Here is a 24,826-nt window from a genome sequence, read left to right on the forward strand (position 1 = left end):
AGAGGAAAGGCCATTTTGGACATTATTAACAACACCTTGAGCGACATCTGGAACTCCTTCAAGAACCTAGTCAGTCTATACCAAAAAGAGTTAATGAACAATATTTTGAATTACACATAGTTCAAGCATTGGTCTCACCGCAGAACCATAAATGCTGCCCAAGTACTAAATTCTAACTAGGACTCCTGATTTCAACATATATATGAAAGGCTGTATATACAACTATTACATCTTCTTTCTTCTTCCCTAATCTAGGACATTTCACAGTATAGCTCTATAGTTCACTGCTGACTATATGTATAATATGCAGTTCTTCATGATTTAGATATTTTATTTCTGTATGTATGAACAAACCTAGGAGAAAACATCCATAAAATACTTTGATGAAATTCTCCTGGGTTTTGGAGGCTGCCTTTACCTTCAGTGAAGGCTGGAGGAAATAGGCTTCTGAATGTGCTTCTGAATGCAGATGGAAGAACTCCACATTTCCTCCACTGAGCAAAGCTCTGTTTCTTATCTTGTAATTAAACAGCTCGTCAGCTAATAAAATGACTTTATACTCCTCTAATATCTGCATAAGGAGGTAGTAGAGGGAAAGCTTAGTGATATTTCCTGATGAACACACATCTTAAAGAAAGATAAGCACGATTACTCTAACTTCAAGATAATGACATACACTTAACCCACAAATAAAGCTCTGACTTTAGAAGCATTTACAGCATGAATAATACTGATACTTGTCTTCACTTTTCTATTTTAAGTTTACAGGCACAGTTTCACTTATTTGAAACAAAGACCATATTTTCAAAAAGACAGTAATTAACATATGAGAATACAGTGGAAAAAAATGCAGTACTGTACTTATTTACATATCTACTTAGCATTTTGTCAACTGCACACTTTTGCATAAGGAGACCAGCCAAGACCGATTACTGCTTCTGGAATCCACCTACTACAAAGCATATAGACCCAATTTTCATTTGTGACTCCTACCTACACTACCCACTCCATTGCTTTGATTTCAACAGAAGAATATCTGATTTACCCTAGAATAAAGGAGAAGAACCATGCCCAAGTTTCCAGGTACCCTCACTAGCAGCACAGGTGTTCTTTTGCTGGTAGCAGCTGGCACGTGCTAATTAGCAGGAAAACCAAATTCAACTATTTCTAGTGTTGTAAAAACATCTAAGAAGAGAGATGGCTCAAAATAAACTCTCAGCATATTACAGTATGCTATACAGGAGGAAACAGCCTGACAAAATGAAATTTTCCATTGCGTTGCATCACACAATTTAGAAGGAACTTGAAGCCTGAAAGACAGGGAATCTTAAAATCTGCTTGTATAGCACATCTGCATTAGGTTGCAAAAAAAATATTAGAGACTATGAAAAGACACTCTTGCCTCCCACCACTCACAAAACAAAACAAAAAACCCCCCCACAAGACCTGATAAAGAAACCATGAACATAGCCTGCTGGAAGTGTTGCTGAATGAGCCATCTACCTCAAAGATACTGTATGATAAGTTAGCATAACAAGAGATTCACCTGAGTAAAATAATCTCTTGAAAGTCAGAAGCACTGACTGCTACTCAGACCAGGCAGTCTGGGAAACAGAAGACTACTGCAGATATCAGTGTGGGTTTGTATTAGCAAGGAAGACGACAAACAACATGCTGGAACTGGCTGGTGATTTGAAAGAGGAGGGAAATTAAAAATCAGTGTGATCACTTAGAGACATGACAGGATGCTTACACAATGGGCACAGTGACTTATATCATGCAAAAATACCAGAGTGGGGAAGAATTGGGAGGGTGGTAAACATAACTATATTGCTAAGACAATAAAAAAGAAATTTTACACACTCTAAAGACAGAAAACACACATCTGAATCCTGTTCACAACTCAGAGAGTGCTCAGCTGTCAGACTCACGAAATACCTGGGTTATAAAGTGTCATTACATTCTAGGATTTCATATTTACATAAAACAAATCAGAACTAGCGCAGAGGCTACTATTTTGAATTTATGTACATCTAAAAAGAGAGAAAATTGCTACCTATAAAACTGAACTAATTTCAATATAATATTCTAAATTGAAAATTATAAGGAATCAACTAAAACAAAGAAATCAGGGTTACAAGGTAGGTATTTTGTTGTTATTCGCAGAAGATGACTACTGTGAGTTTTATCTGCTGGGAGTATCAAGAAGGTTTGAAAACCCAAATGTAGCAACATAGGCATTTGTTACTCAAGGGGTCATGACAGCAGACCCCTTATGAAGCAGAGATGCCTCAGAGTGACTCCTTTTCAGAAGGGATTTGAGGACAGCACTTTAAAATGCTGTGTATTTTTCTGTGTATTCCACACTTACAAATAACATCTATTGTTCTGAGTTTCTCAGATCATAAATTGCAGAGAATCAAGCCATGCAGAAGTCGTCGACATGGGCAGTACGAAGAGCAAACATATCCTAGTATTAATAGGTCACAGACATTTGTGACTATGCTTAGAAATGGAAATACCTCAACTTCACAAAAGAGATCGCGCTGCTGGTTGAAGAGAAAACGTGCAAGAGAGGCCACTGACTAAATTATTAAAATACACACCTTAGAGAACATAACTTATATAGAAAGTCTCACTCAACACAGATATTCTGGACTATTTGGATAATGAAAGTACAACAAACATTTTTAAGATAACACGTATGAAATTAACATTACAGAAAAAAAATGTTATAGGAAATATTTTCTAAATCGCATGATCACATGCCATTTTAAAACAGAAGCACAGAACACATCCATAGATCAGAACTGAGATTTTATGTCCAACTTTAATGTTGTCATTTCGTGAATTACAGGTAACCTATCAATCCAGCTTACGCTTCTTCTTCTCATAGGACTTTTAAGAAATCACATATATTGAATATATGAAAAGTTTCCCTAAAAACACATTCATTTTCAAAGTACTTTGCTTAAGTAGAATAAAACCTAATAGCCACTCTTAGAGCTGACTTTCTCTAGTTCCAGTTACAAAAGCTTCTTACAGTAGAATTAGTTTATATTTTTTATATTTTCAAAGAAATTAAAATATCACTTGCCAAAAATATATATGTACTTGTTATTTGTAGTTGTAACTCAGGTAACATGCACCTTTTAACAAATACCTGTCTTCTTAAAGTAGATGGAAGGCTTTAAGAAAACAACACACTAAAACCTTAAATTTTACCTAGAAGTGAAATGGCATGAAAACAGGACTAAACAGATTCTTCTGAATAAAATCACAACAGCTGAAACTTTTCTGTAGAGGTAATAACCTTCCTGACAGTGAAAGCACAAATATGAAGGGATTCATTTTTGCCACTGGTTGTTCAATGATCTACTTTCAAACGCAGCACATCACTGGCAAATTTCAACACTTCTACAAGCAAACAGATTGAGCACTGTAAACTGTGAACAAGCGAGCGCTGTTATTGGGAGGGATATTTGCAAAACCATTCCCAAGATTCAGGCACAGAGTTCAAACTCTCTACTATTGAGCAGATTTTGCTCATTGGTACCACTGAAATGCATGCAGGCACACACTAGCAAAATTTAAAAGTCTGCTGAATAAACAGACAAATGAATATCCATTTCCACTGACAGGATAATAGTCTGGGTCGCTGAAAACCTTAGTTCTACTTATGCTTCTCTGCCCTGTTTCCCTTCAACGTTTGTTCATTCTGGTTTACAGAAACTATCAACAAATAAGGACAGAGACACCGTATCACTGCATGCACATGTGCTTTGATTAATTCATTATCCAGGTTTACTAAATTATATTTCTATAGAAGGATTATTGTTATTAACTAAGGAAGGTATTGCCTGCATGCTATGACAGACTGACACAGCTGAAAAGCTAGGAAATTTTTCTAAAAGTCTTTACAATGTTACCAAAAAAAGAGGTGGTTTTTTTTTTCATCTAAAAAGGTTGAAATAAAGCCACAGTAGATGATAGCAATAATTACAATGATTCTGATCTTCAGTATCCAGATTAGAGGCTGTAAACTCCCCATCGATAATGTGAAAACCTCAGTGAATGTTTCATGCCCTAGTATTATGTCTGAGAAATAACTTTTCAGACTCCATTATGTCCGCCATGAACTTGATCTTTCACCTCTAGTGAAAATCCTCTTATAACTATAATTCTAAAGTTAATGATGAGAGATTTCATTTGCTTTCCAAGCACAGATAAAACCTTTTTGAAATACATTCTCACTGCCATGACCTTGGTCTATGACTTAAGAGTTCACCACATGTAATAATTTACTTTGCCCCATGGGGCTCATTGAGATTTCCTTTTAAAAGGTTTTGGATATGCAGTTGGAGCTGAAACACTCACAGAGTATGTATCAAAGTGTACATCTCCATATACATTACAGACATTTTGCAACAATATCAAACAACAAAATTAATTTAGATCATTACAAAATATAACAACAAAAAGGTCTAGCTAAGCAAAGTCATCCACACACTAGAAATTCAACACTTGGGAATCTTGCTGCAATAACCCACAATAGCTGCTAGAATAGGGATTTCAACATTTCACGAAAGAAGTAATATATGTAAATTGGCAAACTAATTCAGGAAATACACTGTTGCTCTGGACTTACCAGCTCAAACACAATACATTTCAAGCACAGTAATATTCTCTTCAGCTTATGTGCCACGTAATAACCAGAATTTCTGCATCAGACTACCGAGTTAGTCTATGGCTGCTGACTTCTTTGCTGATAAGCAGTGCACTAGCTTCTTTGTTTTCTCATGTATTTCTTACTAAACATCCCCTTATTATTAAAAATAAATAGATGAAGTCAGAACTACTGTATCCACCTCAATATAAGGCAAGTTTTTTGTTCCCCTCCATCTTGGGGAGAACTCCCTCAGAAATGTTCTTTACTTTAAATTCAAGGACTGGCTTGCAGCCCTAATCCAAAAGTACATAGCTACTGCCTCACAGTGTTAAGTGCACATCAATGAATGATACCATACAGCCAAGCGCGACGGTGGCTCCTACCAGTTCGCACTTCGCCTCCGTCTCGCCGAGCAGCCAGGCTGTTGGTGCTAACTCCCTGGGGACGCGTACGAGGGCCTGAGGCAGGGCAGGATTCGGAGGCAGACAGCGCTGACCTTGAGAGGTCAGGTTGAGGGTGGCGAGGGGACCCGAAATGCCAGAGAAGCAAATGGCCTGCAAATGCGGCTTGTGGTGGGGATATAAGGAGGTACTGAATGAGCTGGCAAAGATTATATTTAATGGTAAAATTTTTTTCTCCCCCATCACACAGATGAATAATCAGGGGCTGCCGTGCTTTTAGGGCACCTATAGTAGAGTGAACGCACTAATGCTCCTTTGCCAGTCTCCTGCCCCTCAAAATTTCCTAAACTCTACCATCTTCTCATTGGGGCTTCCCATGTGAGTACAAGAGTTTAAGCCTGTGCTACAGCTACTCCGAGTGGTGGTGGTTCCTCTCCATCCTTGTCAATTTAGAAGTGGCAGCAGCAGTAGTGGATTTCAGACAGAAGAGGCCATATGCATAAGGGAACACCTGCAAAAAATCCTAGCTGAGCAGGAAGGCACGCGGCTGTGGGGACTGCGTGTCTTGAAAAGGGTTCCCAGGAGGCATGTGGCTTTTCTTCAACATGTGCAGAAACAGTTTACCAGCAGCTTGCTGTTTTCAGACTTCATAATAGGGCCAGTATTTTGCAGAAACTGGAGCCTAAATACTGCTGTGAAATCAGAGAAAATTTGCTGCTCTACTGCTCTCCACATTTTTTGCCAAATGCTCTAACTAACGAACAAAAAGTCAGTTTAACAAAAATTATGAACTGGAAACACTTCTAAAATATCCTATCTTCCCATAAGAGTTCTATAAAAACATTTTAAATAAATTTGGGCTTGTTTATTTTTATATAAATAAAGGAATCTAGAAATTTGTTCTCTCTTCACACAGATGAGGTTCTCCTCATAGAATGTAAGACACTTTTTCTTAACATGTATTGAATATAATCGTTTGACAAACAATTTAAAAGACAAACCTTCACAATGTTATTTCATAATCATAATGATGAAAAAAGGATAATAAAATCAATTTAGTTTACTTGAAAAAGAATGAAATTTAAAGATAATAGTAATTTTAACTGAAAACCCTGCTTCATGTTTTACACCTATGATTTCCACAAATCAGGACTTAATACTGCACACCCAAAAAGCAAGCTAAAGAAAACAAATTATAGAAATACTGAATTTGCAAGCCTGATTGCCTTCTTTCCTATATATTGCTATTAGCCACTAAGCAAATATATTCATACCAGATAAAAATGTGCTTGAATAGAAACAAAAACTTTCCCAAGTGAAATACTGTGAAGCTTTGATTTTAACACACAAAGGACAAATTTAAGAAAGCAGAAACAAGGTAACATTATCTCTTTACAAGCCAGCGTTCAGAACTTGCACGTTTCAAGAACAGTAATGCAATCCTTGACTAAATCCACTAAAGATATTCCTACAGGGCATTTTGTCTTCTCAATAGACATGTTTAATTTTATCTGCAGTGAGCTACAGTCATATGTAAAAGGTATTTTTCCAATTTCAAAGTGTTAGCAATGCTTTACACATTATCATTCCAAATGTTGTTTTTAGAAAGGAATACTGAATTAATCCCATTTCTGACAGTCAATACTGTTGCATATTAGCTTTTGTTAGTTTTATAAATACATGCTTTCATTCCCAGTCACAACGCTGGGGCCACCAACAGCCATGCTAAACCATTTGCAGTAGTATCCCTTCGTGCAAGAGGGTCCAGGTCCACAGAGACAGGTGAACACATGAACAGATGTCAGAGGAACCATCTTTATTGTTCATGGTAGAAAATAAACCACCTACAAGCACAAACAAAGCTGAATAGCTTCATTCTGCTGTATCAGTGATTTAACACCAATCCTAACACATGCAGTGATTAAACACTTCATTTACTATTAAAATTAATATTAAATTAGCATTTGCTTTGTAAGCCAACAGGTGAGGGACAGCAGAACCAGAAGCATGTCGCTGGATTTCAGTGCCAGCAAACAACTGCACTGCTCTGCCAGAGGAAAGCCATTAGAAAACACAGTGAATGCTGGCGTCATGCAGGCATTCATCGGAATTAAGACTGCATAAAACACTCCACTGCAAACAAATTACTTGTAACGTTTTGAAGCTGCCACCTTCAGAATAATATTTCCAGTCTTCACTGCTCTCCAAAAGATAGCCTTTCCTTTCAAAGGCTCAGGAATAGAGAGCAGGTAGCACATGTCCCTCACTATAAAATATCTGCAATCTCTCTTTCAGAAACAGCCATAAAGATTAAACACCAGAGAGTACAGAAGATGAATTTTAGGGGGCCAGTAGACCCCACACTCTGCAAATATTTTAATAGAAGTGTTACTGATTCGTTCAAACAGTTAAGAACGCTTGCTTTGCATAGGCAATGCATTTCATACAGCACTCCCTGCTAAATAGAGGAAGCTCTTGCACACTACAATTTTATACTGAATTAACCTGCAGACCAAGACAAATACAAAACCACCTTGCTTCAAAAGGCCATTTTTGTCAAGCATGAGAACAAGACTCTTCTTCTGTCCTGGCTTCTTTATGCCTCAAACAGCTTTCAGGGTCACCGAATGTCCCATAGCAGACAAAAAACTGGTCTCCGCGGTCAAGCACTGTAGATTAGCAACAGCAAAGCCTCTGAAAACACTCTAAGTTAAAGTCAGATCTAGTACAGTTGGGCAAACACAGTTGTAAAAACACAAGGCTATGATGATTCCAGGTGGTTTCCAGCCACAACCCAAGCAGTTTAGCATAATTTAAACAGAGAATTTTACAACTTTCCAGATTATGGCAGAGCTGCTACAAGCAGAGTTGGGAAGGCTGAACATGCACGAGGCTGCAAGTTCTTTCACACATCTAACAGTACATAAAGTTGTGCGGTTAAGAGATTTAATGTATTTTCTTGAACTTTCCTAATCTCTTACACTCCCAGGAGTATAAGAGAGGGGCTTTTTTCCACTGGACGCCTTATGAGCCATACAAAAGACCCTGAGTTAGAGCTACTGGCAACCAGGGACAAAATTAAATCTTTTATGACAAGTGTAACTCAACCACTGATACCTTAGGGTAGTAAATCAGCTGCTTTTCAAAGGTGTTGGGAGAATCTGAAACTTCGTACAAACTGAAGTAAAGAGTTTGGGGATGAAGTGCTCAAATATGGGGATTTCATTAGTCTCACTGTTAGCCTGAATTTGCTTCCACTGAATTAAGAGCAGAGCTGAATGCCTTTGAAAATTCCATCCATTCCGAACAGTTTTAACAGTGGATCTGTATTAGAACTACTAGTGATAAATGAAAGGAGAACAGTAAGAGAGGGAAAAAACCCAGAAGATTCCACAATTGCTTTGGGTTATAGAAGACTTGAGAAGATGATGAGGAACTCTAGAGATACCTAATGGAGCTGCGTGACTGGGACACATTATAGCGATGAAATTCATATTGTAAGTAATAATTTGGGCTACTCCTATGCATTGATGGATATAAAATGCACTCACCACTCAGGGAAGGAAAAAACCCTAAGTGTCAATAAATAGTTCAATAAAAACCATCTGCTCAAAGCACAGTAATGATAAAAGAAAAGTAAACTCTTAGGATACATAAAAAATTAGACTGTAATACTAGAATAGAGTGGGTGAATTTAATAGCACAACAGCTCCTATGTACATACAAGGCTTATGCTGACACAGTTAATTCTTTATATTTGTACATGTGAAGTACAGACATCTTCCCTAAATTTGTCCTCTGACACCCACATGCATTTCGCCAAGACTTCAGTGTAGTATCTAATGGTAGAATTAGTTACATTTTCATTTAGAACTACTTAATCTGTGTGAGCAGACAAAATTTATTACTTAGGAAATAAAAAAACCATTTTCATTATAAGTTTCTTCATTTTACAGTATCAATTTTAAAAACAATAGAATGAAATGACTTACCCTTTCATAAACAAAACCTAAAAATATGAATACTTAAGTGCAATGTGGAAATCGAATTTTAGACAAATTTTGACTTCTGTTCAGAGAAGAAAAAACTATATTATAGAAGACAACTAAACATCATGACACATACAGTTTATTTGAAGATCTTACACAATTTTGTTTCATAATGTTCATGTGTTACCTTCTGAGGTACACCGGTGCATCAGCGTATGAATCACGAACGATTAGAGCTTGTACTTCTTCTTATTCATTTTATTTTGTTTTTTAAGAGGTTAATGTACATGTATACACAGTTCAAAGAACTTCAGATATTTTTAGAGAAATCAATCTTTCCTGTGACTTTCCAGCAATGTTAGGGTTCACTTTTTTGTTGTTACTTAAAAAAAAAAAAACAAAAAAACAAAAAAACAAAAAACAAAAAAAACCCACCACTCAGAGGAATTTTCCAGTGTTCATTTCTCAGTAAGTACTCATATGCTCTTCATTTTAAAACATCAGTTAAAACTATTGCATATAATTTGTTGGCAAAATGTTACTACTCTCCCTTGATTCTTTTCCAGAAAGGCTAGCTGTGGACCTTGCAAATTTATATTGTTTTACATTCTACATCTGCTTCAAATAACAAATCCAAAAATCAATACTAGAACTCTTCCTTTACTTTATATCTTATTTCATAAATACCTTTCTAGCTTTCTTCATTATAGTCTATTTTATATTTCAAATTCTTGGCTGACATATGCAACACCTTGTTTTACAAAAGGCATAGCAGATCCACATGAAAGTTGCAAAAAAAATAAAACAGCACCTTGATTAAGAGATTTTGTACAAGCTACAGCTTAACTGAACAAAAACCACCTCAATGGTTTTGTTGTGTATGAGACAGCAAAATAGCCGAAGTATTCTTCAATAAAATGAACTGTCTGCCACGATTTATCTGTACAATTCCATCCCAGCTGTTGCCTGTTATGTTACACTTCTCAAAAATATGTCTTTAAGCTGCCATAAAAGTCATCGCAAATTGTTTTTTCTCCCAAACTGATAATAGACTTATAGATCTAATTTTCAATCTCATTTCTTCATTACTTTGATTCTTAAGGAGAGTATGACATGTGCTGTCTGAATACTTTGCAGTAATATCTGGCATCTCTACAGCATTTCTGTCTGAGGATCTCTGAGCTTTTAATAGGTTTGTCTTTACAGTACCTCGAAAGGCTGACATATTTATTTGTCTCTCTCTTGCAGAAATGGATAGTTAGAAGCAGACTTTTAAAGAAAAGGGTTTTATAATTTCACTGAAAAACTACAAGACTTTTTGAAAAAAATGACACAAAAAAGCCTTCTGTGCTGTCAGATGCTATAATGTCATTAAAATCCTGACCCTTCACGGCTCAATGAGAGCAAAGAACAAAAGTAAGGTCTTCTGGTTTTCATTCCAATGTTTTTAACTACCTGGACTGTCCTCTTCACAAATCAAGAGACTTCATAAGTGTTACTGATTACAGAAACAACTAAGTAATTGAGAAAATATCACCAAATTTGATAGGAGATTCTTATTTTTCATGGTGATCCCTCCTTATTTTTTGCCAGTGTACCTAGGAACAGTGTTTTGTTCATATAGGGCTTCATATGCATCAAATTAAATTCAGTACTTGAAACTGGCTTTGTTAATGAACTAAATGTGTTTGCAACAGAAGCTAGGAATAGGCTGTTTTAGAAAGTTGTTTGCAAGGTTAATGAAATTCTTATCATATAAGAAGAGATCACAAGAGGAATGATGGAAAATCAGGGTGAAGAGGGAGAAACAGAGAGAAGAAACAAAAGTTGAAAGAAGAGCTGAGAGAGCAAACCACACATCATACAGAGAGACCAGGGAGAGGAGTTGAAGAAACCGAAGAATGGGTCAGAGAGTCAATAGGTGTGAATTTGTAGCCTTACTAGACAAGTTGTATTTCTGCTTATCACATCAAGAACAGCTACCTCCACCAAAACAAAAGACAGAATAGCCATAAATCATCTTCCTCTCCTCCAAAAGCCAAGATTTTCAGAGAGCACAGAGAGTTTTCCTCCCCACCGCTTACACCTCTCATTTGCCAACACCTCTCTGGATCGAATGATACTACCTCCTAGCTAGTCTGAATTACACAGGCAGATCTTTGGACAGAAATTTTAATCTCCACCATATCTTCTTCCAACACCCATAGGTAAATATCTTACAATGCTGCATATCAAACATTTTCAAAACATGATACCTATATCACTACGAGTACACAAGTTATTCTGAAGCGGTAGGGAAACATTGTCTTGAATAGCTAAACACCTCTGCTGCTGCCAGTACCATCAATGGCGATACGTAAGGAAATGAGATTTGAAAAGTCTGACTTAAGTTTCATGTAAGGCAGTACTGAGAGTGGACTAGTCACTGCATTATTTTCTTTGCAGCTAGAATCTTTTGTTCTTCCACTCTGCTAACACCAACACTGGATTTCTCCTCCATCAATTATGGCAAAAAAAATCCAGTACACCTATAAAATCTGCTACTGGTTTTCATGCTGATTATCTCTTTGCTATCTTTCAATTTCTTTCTTATAAAGCTACAGAGATCTTTTCCCCCCTATAATCCCTATGACTTGTGAAGACTGCTCTTTCCAGTCCCCTAAAACAAGCTACCAAACAACTCATGCATCAGAGCTAACTGAAAATGTTAATTTTCATCCTCAAACACCGGAAGACTTGGAAGCCTTTTGGCTTCCAAATATAATGCTTCTCCCCACCATAATTCCACAGCTACAGCAAGCAAAGGTGCTAACTGGCTTGATTGTCTTCCCTTATTAATGGAAGGCTACTGTTGACAAAGGGCTTTTGATAAAGATTTATTTCCTCTGCAGTGCCCCAACCACCAAAACCAGCCCCCACCTGCTCATCTACCAGGCACACTGCAAAGTAATACAAATGGCTAACATGGCCCAGTTTGGAAGGCAGGCCTAACAGCTGCTAAGATGAGAAAGCTGAAAGCGGTATAGATCCCAGGGTTCGTGATCAAACAATGTATAAGACAAATGAGGATTTATTTTTGCTTTGGACAATTTTACATTTGCACTCTTGAGTAACTGTTCAGCTGTTGTATTCTTATACAAGATCAACAGGACTTAAAGCTCAGATACACTTTTTTGATATACCATGTGTTTGAACCATCAGGAAAGCAAACACTGGTAGATTGTATAGTTGCTCTTAAACCCTGACAGTTAAATAATAAACATTTTTAGCTTACCTGGGTTTGCACTTATAATCCCAGAACATTAACTTTTTCAATGATGAACACAGTTTAATCAGAATTCTTAGTATCAGCTTTGGTGACCGCACCTTCCTTGGTTAACAAAAGCAGAACACTTTATTTTGTGCCCTCAGGCATGTACCAATTAAAAAAAATAGATCCTTTTAAGATTAACAAAAACGTCTGCCCTTTATCATCTCATAAACAGATTTTCCAACTGATATGCAGCAAAATCCCCCATCCAAGTAGCTTCTAATGACGCAGACTCCCTTTCTAAGCACTTGACCAAATAGTTAATCACCCTGTCCCAGAACAACAAAATACGGCTCTTACATAAGGCATTTCAGCACTGATCTTCAAACACTTCACAAAGTTGCCATTATCCATTACTGCTAACCCCAGAGACCCTATACCCCGCTCTGTTTTACCCAACAGGTTAATGACAGAGCTAAAAATAGAATCCACGTTTCCTCAGCCCCAGGAGGGTACTACTTCTACCATGCCATAGTGCCTGACATTTCTTTGAAAATAACCCAAGTCCAAACTGACATTCAACAGTCACTTCTACTTAGATAAAGAAAACCTAAAGCCCTCTATACTGTCATAACAGGGTCAACTATCACAGCTCTCATGTGCTGTGTTTCAAGAAATCCAAAGAGGTCTTCAGAGCACTTATTGAGGGTGTGCCTGTACTCTACAGCAGCAGGACATGTCTCAGACTAATTAGCTCATGTGGAGCTCCCTCGCTATATTGCTTCTGAGCAAGCTCATTTATCTTCTTATTACATTATGCAGTGTAGATACACCCTCAGACAAATCAATTTCTCTAGGTAAGGGATAAACTGCTTTTGCCTCGTCAAGTCTGTAAGAGACACTATTATGAAGAAATGCTCTCACAGTACAATCATTTATATTTCCAGTTGACTCCCAGGTTTAAATTCTTCGTGTATGAGAATGGATTTCAATTAAAATGGGAAAAAAATACATTGTTCTGCTCGTGTCAGAAAGAGAAATATATCAATAACAGCTTAGGTGATATTTGGCAAGGAGAGATGTGAGGGTCTTCTCCCCTAGCATGAAGGATGTGATTTGCTGTTCTTCAGAAGAAAGATTAACAGTAGTCTGAATGACAGAGCATCGTGGTTTAACCCCAGTCGGCACCCAAGCCCCACACAGCTGCTCCCTTACGCTCCCCACTCCCACTGGGACGGGGAGACAATCGGAAGGGCAAAAGTAAGAAAACTCATGGGTTGAGATAAGAACAGTTTAATGATTGAAATAAAATAAAATAATAATGCTAATAAAAAATTGTCATGAAAAGGAAAACAATAAAAAGAGAGAAAGAAACAAAACCCAGGAAAAACAAGTAATGCAACCGCTCACCACCCGCCGACCAATGCCCAGCCAGTCCCCAAGCAGCAATCGCTGCCCCCCGGCCAACTCCCACAGTTTATATACTGAGCACGACATCTTATGGTATAGAATATCCCTTTGGCTAGTCTGGGTCAGCTGTCCCGGCTACGCTCCCTCCCAGCTGCTTCTTCTTCAGAGCATGGGAAGCTGAATAGTCCTTGACTAGGGTAAGCACTTCTTAGCAATAACTAAAACATCAGTGTGTTATCACATTATTCCCATGCTAAAGCCAAAACACAGCACTATACCAGCCACCAGGAGGAAAATTAACTCTATCCCGGCTGAAACCAGGACACAGAGAAGCATCAAATTCCAAAAATATGTTTGCACTGGAAACTTGCTCAAGTCTGGCAATAAATTTGCCACACACTTTGCCTACGCTGAGCATGTTTAAAGGGTGTTTCTCTTTTGCATACCTTCGTAGAGCCTGACTGAGAACTCTCAATTCCCAAGACCCAATTCTTGATTCGCTCTATCTCCACTGTCAGCAACTATCTGTAAAAATCACTAACAAGGTATGTATTTTTACCTTCCTCCCAACACTGGTTTGGTACAGAAGAATTAGATGTTCAAGCTCACTTTGTCAGTGATTTATACAATTACTTACACAAGCCTCACATGATAGAAAGTTTCTGTTTTTCAGCTGGTATAAAATACACGCACCCCCACCACCCCAGAAGAACACTACCATAAAAAGGTGAACTCTAATGGTCAAGGAACTAAAGTACCTCTCTCACTCCTGCACACAACTGCTGTACCATATTGCCTTCAACTAACCAATCGCACCTTATTTTTTTCCAGAGGATCTTTTACTTGTTCTAAGGATAGGACAGACAGTGCTAACATTGAATGAGCACTCATTGAATACTTCATTTCATCCTCACTGTTCACTACGTGGCATCTTTGTATAATTTACAGCACCTACATCTAGAATCATAACTGGAAAACTTCTCATTTCTCAGTTGATCACTATTACGTACCTCAATCATTTCCTTATTATAACCATTTACTCCACAGCACCTCCATCAGACAATTTTATGATTCGTGTTTTCAGGTAGCAAACTGGGAGACAGTGATGTGCATCAGGATTGTCCGTAATTAGAGACGCTTGACTTGAGATGCTTTGGGTCTCTCTTCAGAGGATAGAGCAATTAAACAGCACTTTGTCAGTACAAAGTACAACTTCAATCTATTTCAGTGCTATCATGTGTTTTCAAAGCTGACATTAATCGGTCCCAAGAGTCTGAACTCAGAAAATGAGAAGTACACAACTAATGGCCATATTTAAAAAATGTGGTTGAAGTGACTCACCCAACCTCACGCAGGAGCTCTATGGCTGAATTAAGATTTGGCTCTAACCCTCCAGAACAGCACTCCAGCAGCCCTAGCTTTAAAACCAATCTCTTTTAATGTTATTCTCTCCTTTCCTCACCTACTAGGTCTCATCCACCTTCAGCAGTTATGAGAAAGCAGATCTAAAGGAAACAACCTCATTAATTGGCACACCTGGATTGACTTCCTAAATGCTGTCTACCTGGTCTTCCTGAAAATAGCAAGTGTTCTGTGGATAAAGAACGAGTCTGAAATGACATCAGCGTATGCCATTTTAAGGCAGAAATATAACATGACCAAACTGAGTTTGCACAAACAACCTCAATTCTGGCTTATCCTGTCTGTAGAGAACTTCGCATTGCATCACTGTCAGAGAATTCCACATTCCCAGAATTTTCATTTCATGCAGTTGCAAATAACAATATAAGATTTCAATGAATTTTTGGGTCTCCATCACCACTTGCTCCATTTGCAACTTCAAGCTTGAGGAACTACTATAGGGCCTCTTAATACTAAAGACCATCCAAACAATCACTGCAAGGGCAATTCTTCGCCACAAAGCTAATGGTCTATGAGATAACCAGCACACAGCGTGTGAACATTATGTAGTTAGGAATTACAGTGCAGCAACAAGCAGAAATCCCCTAACACCAATTTCTATCAGAAACATTTCTATCACCTCAAAAAACTGAGCTTCCATTAGCTTGAACAATACCAGCAGATAACACAATTTCCCTTGTTCCACACCAACACAATACCCAAGCTTTAATTCTAAAAGTTTTTACAAACCACAACAGCATCACATTGCAAGCAGTGTTTTGCCACACAAGCTCATCATAAATAAATATTTGTTTGAACTTCTGTTTAAAAAAAGCATTCAAGAACAAAATGAAAACTCACCTCATTTCCGCCAACAGCTTTGGTTAAAATCACTGCAGAAGACACAGGAGGTGGCATGCAGCCTACCGTCTGCAAGCTGAAAACAACAAAAAGAAATGTTACATTCCTCAGATGATGCAACCTAAAACGCCAAACAGCCGAGTAGAAACAATCATCTCATCACTTGCGCAACCCAGTTTGTGTTACAGTTACAGCCCCATACCAGCTGGCAGGATTTCTATGCCATCTCTTACCAACCATCACAGTGAAAAGTCATGTCACCATTTAAAAGCCCTAACACTTAACCTCTCTGTGACTCCATTTCCCCACCTCTAGTACTGTATCTACCATTCACAAAGATACCTACACATCTATCACAAAGGTAACAGTATCATGTGTCCTGATATAGTAAGTTTGTCATTTGTTTTGAGATACCTGTAGCTACTTGGAAAAAAAAGAAAATAAGGATGTAAACCCCTATTTTCTTGAAAAAGCTGTTCAGTGATAAAAACATTTACTGCTAAGTAGAAGAGTAAGAAGAACCATGCTCACTATTTCAGGTTTCCACTACACTTTGTTTTTCATCAAGCCCTACTAAAAAAAATCATCACAATTAAGCTTTTTATTTCCTGAACATTAAAAGGTCATCAAATGTTTAATTTTTATGCATGGTTTCACTTCTTGGTAAAATCACCTGACTTCCATTAATCAACACATCAAAATATTTCTCCTGCATTTCAGAAGTCCAAAATACATTATCATCTGTGATCTTTTCCATTGTTCGTGCAGCAAAATTATTAATGTATACAGTAAATGCTGTTGCAAAGTAAGAAAAAACGGTGAGCCTTCTTTTGTTTTCAAAGACAGCTCACAAAAAGTGGTTATTACAAAAAAATTAGTTGTATCAAATGTGTAATTAGAAACAACAAGAACATACCACAATAGATCACAATTAAATTTGAGACTAAGTAAAATAGGCTTTCTGAAGAAAAACTGTGTTGACTTAGAAGGAACAGTAAGGCACGAAATAAAATAGTCTGCGAAATCCCCAAAAGCATGGAATCTATATACGTTTTCAAGTATTGGAGTTTGAGACAGTATTCCAGTTCAGATCAATTATTAGCAGTGAACTACTTTGTATTTGTAACTGTGTTAGTCCATCCCCGAGAAACGCAGTGTCAAAAAGCTATAGCAAACAGAAGTATTAAATCCAAACAACAGGGAGCATACTGTAGTACAATTGATATGCTGCAAATATACAAAAAGCTTAAATAGAAGAAACAGGTAAGTGACAATGACATTATGGAGTTTGTCAGCTACAGACACTGTGGAAAAGGAAAGAGACAACCAATGTAAGCATTATATAAATCCAATCACAACGTGCCAAGCACCACCTTGGAAGTACATTGTACCTTTAGCTTACAGTGAAGTAAGCTATGGAAGCAGAGAGTTGTCAGCAGTTAGGATAAGCTCGTATTGAAAAGAAAAGAAATACAGGAAAAAGAAATGGTGTGTAGAGTTTGGAAATATATATGAAAATATACAGCAGACAAACACATGGCGATTCTGATGTCCATCCCCTACATCGGTTGTGATTCTGTTATCTCTCTTCTATGTGGTCTCTTGGCAATCAGCTCCTTGAACTTCTCACCTGCACTAATAAGGGGTGGATTAAGTTCAAAGTTATCCAAAGAGGTATGAAATGCATGCAAGGGCATTCATCTCAGCTGGCAGGGATTTTCCACACTATAAGAGAACGGTTTAATAACACATAATCTCTGTGAACCCTCTCAAATTTAAATTAATATATTTGGAATTTAAAAAAAAAAAAAATCACTAACAAGCTATGGTTTTAAGTATTCTTCATATGAAAATATTAATCTAAAAAAAAGTCTGGTACACACTAAATGGAAATACTTTTATTCAGGTGTATTGAAACATGCACTTGTAAACTTTTTTTTCTTGCTTTGTATCAACTACGTGCAACACTACCAATACACAAACAAATTCCTCTAACGGCCAACAGATTACTATAGGTAACAACCAACTGAAACATTCCACTGGTTCAGGCCATGCTATAACCACTAACATCAGGGGTCCAAACACTTGCTAAAGGGCAATAAATACTGCCTGTTCTGCTAATACGTTACAGACAACTGAGTAGTAGGGTCTGAAGTCACATATTTTAGATATGGAACTACCAAAGCCATATCTTGTACCAGATCTTTGCATCTCATGCCTTACCACCTGCGCTGTAAATGCTGTATGCTAAGAGTGGCAGAAGAGGTGATTCTGTGCAACCATGAAGAAGTTGCTTCATGCTACCTTTCAAAGAGATCCTGTCAATGCAAAACCTAGTCACCTAACAAAAAATTAGCTTCAAAGATGCTTGGGATGATGCCAGTTTCTGCTCTATTTTATGTATTTCAAAATAAGTGCACAACAACAACCCACCTAATATCACCCCAGACAGAGAGGGAAAATAACCCAGCTGTAGAAACACAGATGAAAAGCTGGTACCATCTGAATCTGCCTCCCAAATAACATTTACAGCAAAACAGATCATTATAGAGCATGGGAGAATCTACCATTCATTCTGAAGCAAGGTGGGAAATTAACTGTGGGCTTGACTGTGCCCTTTAGGCATAACCTCGTGTATAGAGTAGTGGAGGACTACAGTCCCCAAGGAGGACTGCATGCCCTTGGGAGCATATGCCTATTTTCGAGGCCTTTGTGAGGACTACCAACTAGCTCCCGCTACAAGCTGTGCTAAACATGTGTGATGAGGAGGTAACTTTGCCAAAGCCTGTCTTTTTCCCCCATTTTCATTAGGGTACTTTAGTGTTTCTAGGGAATAAAAACTACAGCTGTGGGGCATTAGGATGAACTTCTGGTTACACAGAGCGGCCAAGGCACAGGCATTTCCTCACATCCACTTCTCGCTCTCCTTTCACATACCCATATAGGGACATGCGAGCACTTGCTTTAAAATGTGTTATCCTAGAATTAGGGCAGAGCTCAGTATCTTCTGCACCTGCACCTGAAGGTACAGCTCCCGTCAGGCTCCCTTTGCAGTGGATGCCTTCAGAGCCACACAATGGCTGCTGCTCTGAACATGTCCCGAACAGCAATATTTATTAAGAAACCACTCTTTCAAAAAAAAAACAAACAAACAAACAAACAAAAAACTCCCTTCATTAAACTCCTCAATCTGACTATTCTTTGAATGAAGGCTCAATACAACAGAGTTACTGCACTAAAAGATAAAACACTGCCAAAGCAGAAACAGTACTCAAGGAACAAGTGCTTGCAAAGCAGCTTGAAACATATGTAAGTATACTAGCTCACTGGTAAAACACAGCCACACCTTCATGAAAAATGAGGCTGGTTTAGGCTCCACATTTAGGGAGATACACATACAAGTGTTTCTTTTTTAAAAAAAAACATACATACATGTGTAGTTTTACATGCAGTTTCACAGATATGTATGTATATACATACACATATACTTGTGCATGTAACAGATCGTGTCCCTTAAGTACTAAGAATCAAAGTGGCATAAGAGTCATAGGAAAGAAGGCATGAGAATTGCCGCAAGGAACAAAAGCCACAGAAATCTCTTGCACCTTGCACTTCAGAAACTGAGACTCCCATGGAGGGAATTTTGGCTCACTGTAGAAAATCACATCCCCGTTCTAGCTGAGGAAAAACTTCACAATGATTTTACTTTAAGGAATAATTTCTGCTATGAATAGCCAAATACAAATGGACATTGTATAGCAACCTTGTTATTTCCTTGATGTACTAGTACTGTTAAGCAAAACAGTACTAACTTTTAAATGATGTCATCTCAATTTCACCTTCTCAGTATCATTTGGACCACTTCACACTTGGTGGAACACCTGCAGAAGGCTCTTAACAACAAAACAAAATGCACTTTTAGGTTTAGGCCTTGTAAAAACATAAACATGAGCAGCTTTATCATTAAACTTTTAAGACCATGAACTCTCCCCAAGCAACGTGTCACCAAGCAGTGAGAAACAGTGGGGATTCTTTAAGCAGTTTTCCAAAATAATTGATTTTTGCATTCAAATGTTCTAGTATAGCTGCATGGCACCAAGTGTTGACCTTTGATTCTGAAAAAAGCTTTTTATTTTTTGGATTTTTTCATAACATCTATCACTACTGCAACATCAATGCAGCTTTGGAAGCACACATTGGCAGACTACACCAAAGATTTAAAACACATTGTTTTCATGGTAACTTAGCTTCTGCTCATCTCAAAGTTCTCCTCCTACAACTTTACTCTCTTCCCCCACCCCCATAATTTAGCTAGGAGCAGATACTGAACCCCAATCTGGACACGTGCAAGAGATGCTCAATACAGACTGCTTAAAAACAGAATGGAACACCAGTACATGGCATACACAGTATTTATTCACTAACTTATGTTTTTCCTTCAGCATTCCTTTTCTTTCCTCCCCAACCTCCTTGAGACCCAGCGCAGCACTTGAGCTGTGTTTTGTGAAAGAGAGCTAACCTGTTGCAAGCTCCCTACGTATGAAACCAACTGACCACACTTTCTAAAAATGAGACCAGGCTCCCGAAAGGATGATCTTGTGCATGCACTGTGTTTTCGACAGCAAAGTGCTGAAGCACAAAAACAAACTGCAAAATCTGTTCACCATACAAGTCTTAAAACACCCATTGCAGGTTAAGCAGCCCTTTAAGACGACAGCTACAAATATATTTCACTCCATTATGCTTAAACATACCCTTTTAAAAGCCATTCATTTATAGGTGTGATTGATAATAGCTGAAGAAAGAGCCATATTGCTGTTGGGAAGAACACAAGTGTAAAAATCTGGACAAAAAGGTGTAGTTTCACATGCATCAAAGCACTTGTCAGCTCCTGCAAAAGAAAAAGAAGAGAGGAAGTTGCAGTCATAACAGCTGAAGTAAGATCATGTTTGTGCTTTTAAAACTAGGATCATCTTTATAATACAAAGAGAGTGCATGTCAAAAAGCCACCTTTAGGGATCATCTGATCTCCTCTTTAATAATGAAGACAACATAAAAGCTCTGTCTGCTCCTGGGCATTTTTCCAAAAGAATTGTCCACCACTTCAATAATAGCATAGCTCTCATAATGGTAGCTTTTCAGCAGGCAGCCTTAGCACTTTGTCACTGCTTCAAAACCTGTGTTAACTATGCTGACGGCCTGTTTACTTATTGACTGCTGATACCAAGAGAAAGGGAAACTTGTAGTGTCCACGTGATTTCAGGTTTCTCTAAAGAGAGCCACAAACTACGATTCTCATTTATACCGTAAAAAAGGGATGTTTACATTACAAACAGTCATCATTTGTGGTAGTTTTTTTTAAGGAAAGACTAACAAACATAAAAAGCAAAGTAATCTGTAGCAGATTTTGATTATTTATTGTATCAACAGATAGGAAATTTATAGAAAAAAGTTAGGCTGATGAAGAATAGCAAAGAAAGAATATCAAGACCATAACAAGCTAACAACAGCTAAGCCATAAAATTCAGAGAAATAAAGTGCAAAACACCACTGGAGACTGAGAAAACAAAAAAAAACACCCTAATTTTAAACAGTGAAAGAGCACTCCAGAAAGGTGATCAAGTATCCTTATGCAATAAACTCTCCAGTCAGCTCTGTGTCTCTCCGTTTCTGTCTTTTCGGGCACTCCAAGGATCTTCTACACAGTTTCTGAGTACAAGGAAAAAGCCTTGTACGTTTCAGCTCATTTTAACTCTCATAGATTGAGAAGAAAAATTCCTTTTCCTTTCTCTCAAAATAACTCTCGCTCTTCTCAAGTGAACAATGCAACAGGAAAAGAAGTGATGGCACTTTTATTCAAAACCTAGTTTGCTAGGATTCTCCAGCTATCTGACACCCCAGATGCATTAAAAAAAGAACAATACAAAAAAGTGTATTTTCATGTACAGTAATGCAGCAGCCGATCTGCAAATGCCACCATCTCTCAGCTTCAAAACAGTTGAACTTTTACAAAACACAATCAAATATTGCATTTTCGACCATCCAAGTGCACACTGATGTAATTACACTTCTGGAAGTACTAGTAATTCAGCACCGTGTCCTTGTTACTTTATTTCCTCTTAATAAAACTATCTCCCAAATTTGGGTTAGGGGAAAAAAACCTTCCACAAAAAAAACTCACATCCGTTCATATCCTATTCTTAAAGTTATACAAAACATGGACTTGAAACATACATCTTGATCCAGTTTTACCAAGAAAGTATAATTACATTCAGTGCTTGGTTAACAGAATGAAACATTTTTTTTTTAATAAAGAAAGCTCTTAAACAGGCTAGTATCACTCTGCATGAAAAAATGGGCCTTCTTCACACATAACCTGTCAGAGTAGCTATGGCATTATGAATAGCTTCACTATAGTACTATTTCATCTTATCTCAAAAAGCATGCAAAAATAAAACATCTAGTAGTAGAAACACATCCTGTGCGGGAAGAAAAGATACCTGGAAATACCTATATAAGAGTGTACGTTTTAAAAATAAGTAATACAACTGAGAAAAACCAAAGCAAGTGACTTCTTTCAACAAAGCTGCTAATTCCTCCTTTCCTGCCAAGTCACCCCCAGTCCCAGATTTCCTAGTGGACGAATCTATGAAGGCACACCCAATCTAGGCACCATCACACATACAGAAGTGCCCTTTCAATTTAATAATTTTACAATTGAAAAATGCCTTAAAAACAGATGATTTGAAGAAAACTGTGTGATACTTTCGAAAGCAAAATCCAAGATAAAAACTTGGAAAAGACTACTTGGAGCTTCCAGGGAGCAAGGAAGGCGACTACAACACAGCCAACCTAGTGCATGAAAAAATGCTGTATAAGTGGAACAGAACTTTGCAGATATAAATTACCAGTCTTTAAAATGTCTCTAGTGATTGCCTTTTAGAATAGTTATTTCTTAGGCTGTATCATCATAGAACAAACACTGAGGCAAACAGCCTTCACCCTCTTAAGCAATCTACAAGGGCCTATCCCAAAATACACCCATCACTGGAGCCCTCAAAAAAGCAGAAGCCCTAGAAAAGTTACTGGAAGCTGCTAGTTATGACTGTTTCTGCACACCAGGTAGAACAGGTTACCTTGTCTTTCCCAGTATTTCAGACCCTTTAGACAGCTTATCCTAGCCTTTCACTGGTCAATGTGGGTCCCTGTTGCCATCCAGACATGGTTAGATGGTCATAGCTGGACTCCTCTGGGCAAATACCCACACAGAGCAGACAGTGTTTTCAGTGGCTTGCCAAATTCCTCATTGAAATGGATAACTCAAGTATGTGATTTCATTTCTGGTGCCCTACAGGAGGTATTTGCTTTAAAAGAGCAAGCTATCCAGTCACTGAAAACTGAAAAAGCATTATGTTAAGGTGGAATCAAATGTTCCTGTCATTCCTGGACACAGACTATTTCTACAAACATAAGAGGACTTCAGTGACCTCTAGATTTGAAACCATAACACGGCCATGCACAGACAGGCTCTCCCTGAATGCTGCCAATTTTTGTAAAATGCTTTCTGAATGCATCTTAGAAAAATTTTTTGAGCATGCTCTTTCACAGCGGATAAAACCAGAAGTATAACCTTAAAAGAGCATCAGCTATTTCTAATTTTGTCAGATTTATCAGAAGGCCTCCGTTAACACTTACACACCTTTTTATCATTTCACTAAGCATACCGAACACTAGTTTCGATCTAACTAATATATTATCCAAGGTAGAACAGCCGACAGACAGGTCAAGAACCAATAAAGACAAAAGTAGAAACTATTTACTTTGCAATCCAATAAAAAGATATATTAACTGATGAATAATACTAACTTCAGGTCGTGCCTTAAACAATTAAAACACACCCCAAAGTATTTTAATAAAATCATGACCTGGCCTCCTAGTGCATTTAAGCATTGTTTTTAACATACATTTTAGAGAGTAATAGCACAAGGTACAATGAGTGAAATGTTTTTCTTCCTCTTTATCTTCTCACCCCATGGCAGAAATTCAGAAAAGGCTTAGCTTCATGATGGAACATAAAGCTGGATGTACAGCACCAGTCCGAACTGATGTTTCCAAAGCAATCTGAGGTCAGCTACCTAGACATAAACATCAGCTCCTGTAAAAGCTTCATTTACATCAATATATTGCTTTTAGAACCACAGATGAAAAAAAAGTTATGCAAGTTCAAAGTAGGACATGACACATTGACAGGTTCCTGGGCAGTCATGTCACCTTAACTGGAAAAAGTTAGATGTACGCTAGCATTGAGAATCTCATCAAGACTTTGATAATGCTACCGATTTCACCCTCACTCACAGAGGCTGTAGAAATATAAAACTTCAAGGATACAAAGTAGTGAAAGGGAAAGAATTTTTACATTTTTTTCTCTGCAGGCAAAGATTCCTCACCCTGAAAGCAGAAAACTCCACTCCATTAGTACTACCTCAGGCTTTGTGTTTCAGGTCCTCTTCTCTGTGGAAGAAAGTGCCTCTTCGCAGCCTATTTCCTTTAGGATTAATCGCTATCCCAGGCAAATAGATAACATGGTTCTTCCCGCTTCCCCATAAGACCACAAGGCTCTAAATAGCTGCTACAGAACTGACTAAAGTTATTCACTTATACTGTGTCCCAGCAGAATTAGAGGTCCTAGTGCCAGAACTGCCAGCAGACACAGAAGGAGAGGACTGCCATCAATTCAAACACCACCTCCATTTGAAATTTTATCGCTATAACCCTGATACGGGTATAGAAACTTTTCTTTGTTGAATGCACGCTGTTCATCCAAATCCCAGTTTGCCCAAAAGAT

At 37.8% G+C, this 24,826-nt stretch overlaps 1 protein-coding gene across 1 annotated transcript in view; it reads right to left on the bottom strand.

Annotated features, from left to right (window-relative positions):
• The window catches only part of SLC10A7 (solute carrier family 10 member 7), a gene marked incomplete at its 5' end in the record, with an annotated part of 148,586 nt that overhangs the window by 118,689 nt on the left and 5,071 nt on the right, over positions 1–24,826 (bottom strand). The window contains 2 exons of the mRNA XM_082315770.1: positions 15,982–16,057; positions 20,736–20,872. Coding sequence (XP_082171896.1) covers positions 15,982–16,057; positions 20,736–20,872 — 213 coding nt within the window. The remainder of the gene's footprint in view (positions 1–15,981; positions 16,058–20,735; positions 20,873–24,826) is intronic.

Source organism: Platalea leucorodia, assembly GCF_965183815.1.
Source record: "Platalea leucorodia genome assembly, chromosome: 6".
Classification (NCBI taxonomy): domain Eukaryota; kingdom Metazoa; phylum Chordata; class Aves; order Pelecaniformes; family Threskiornithidae; genus Platalea; species Platalea leucorodia.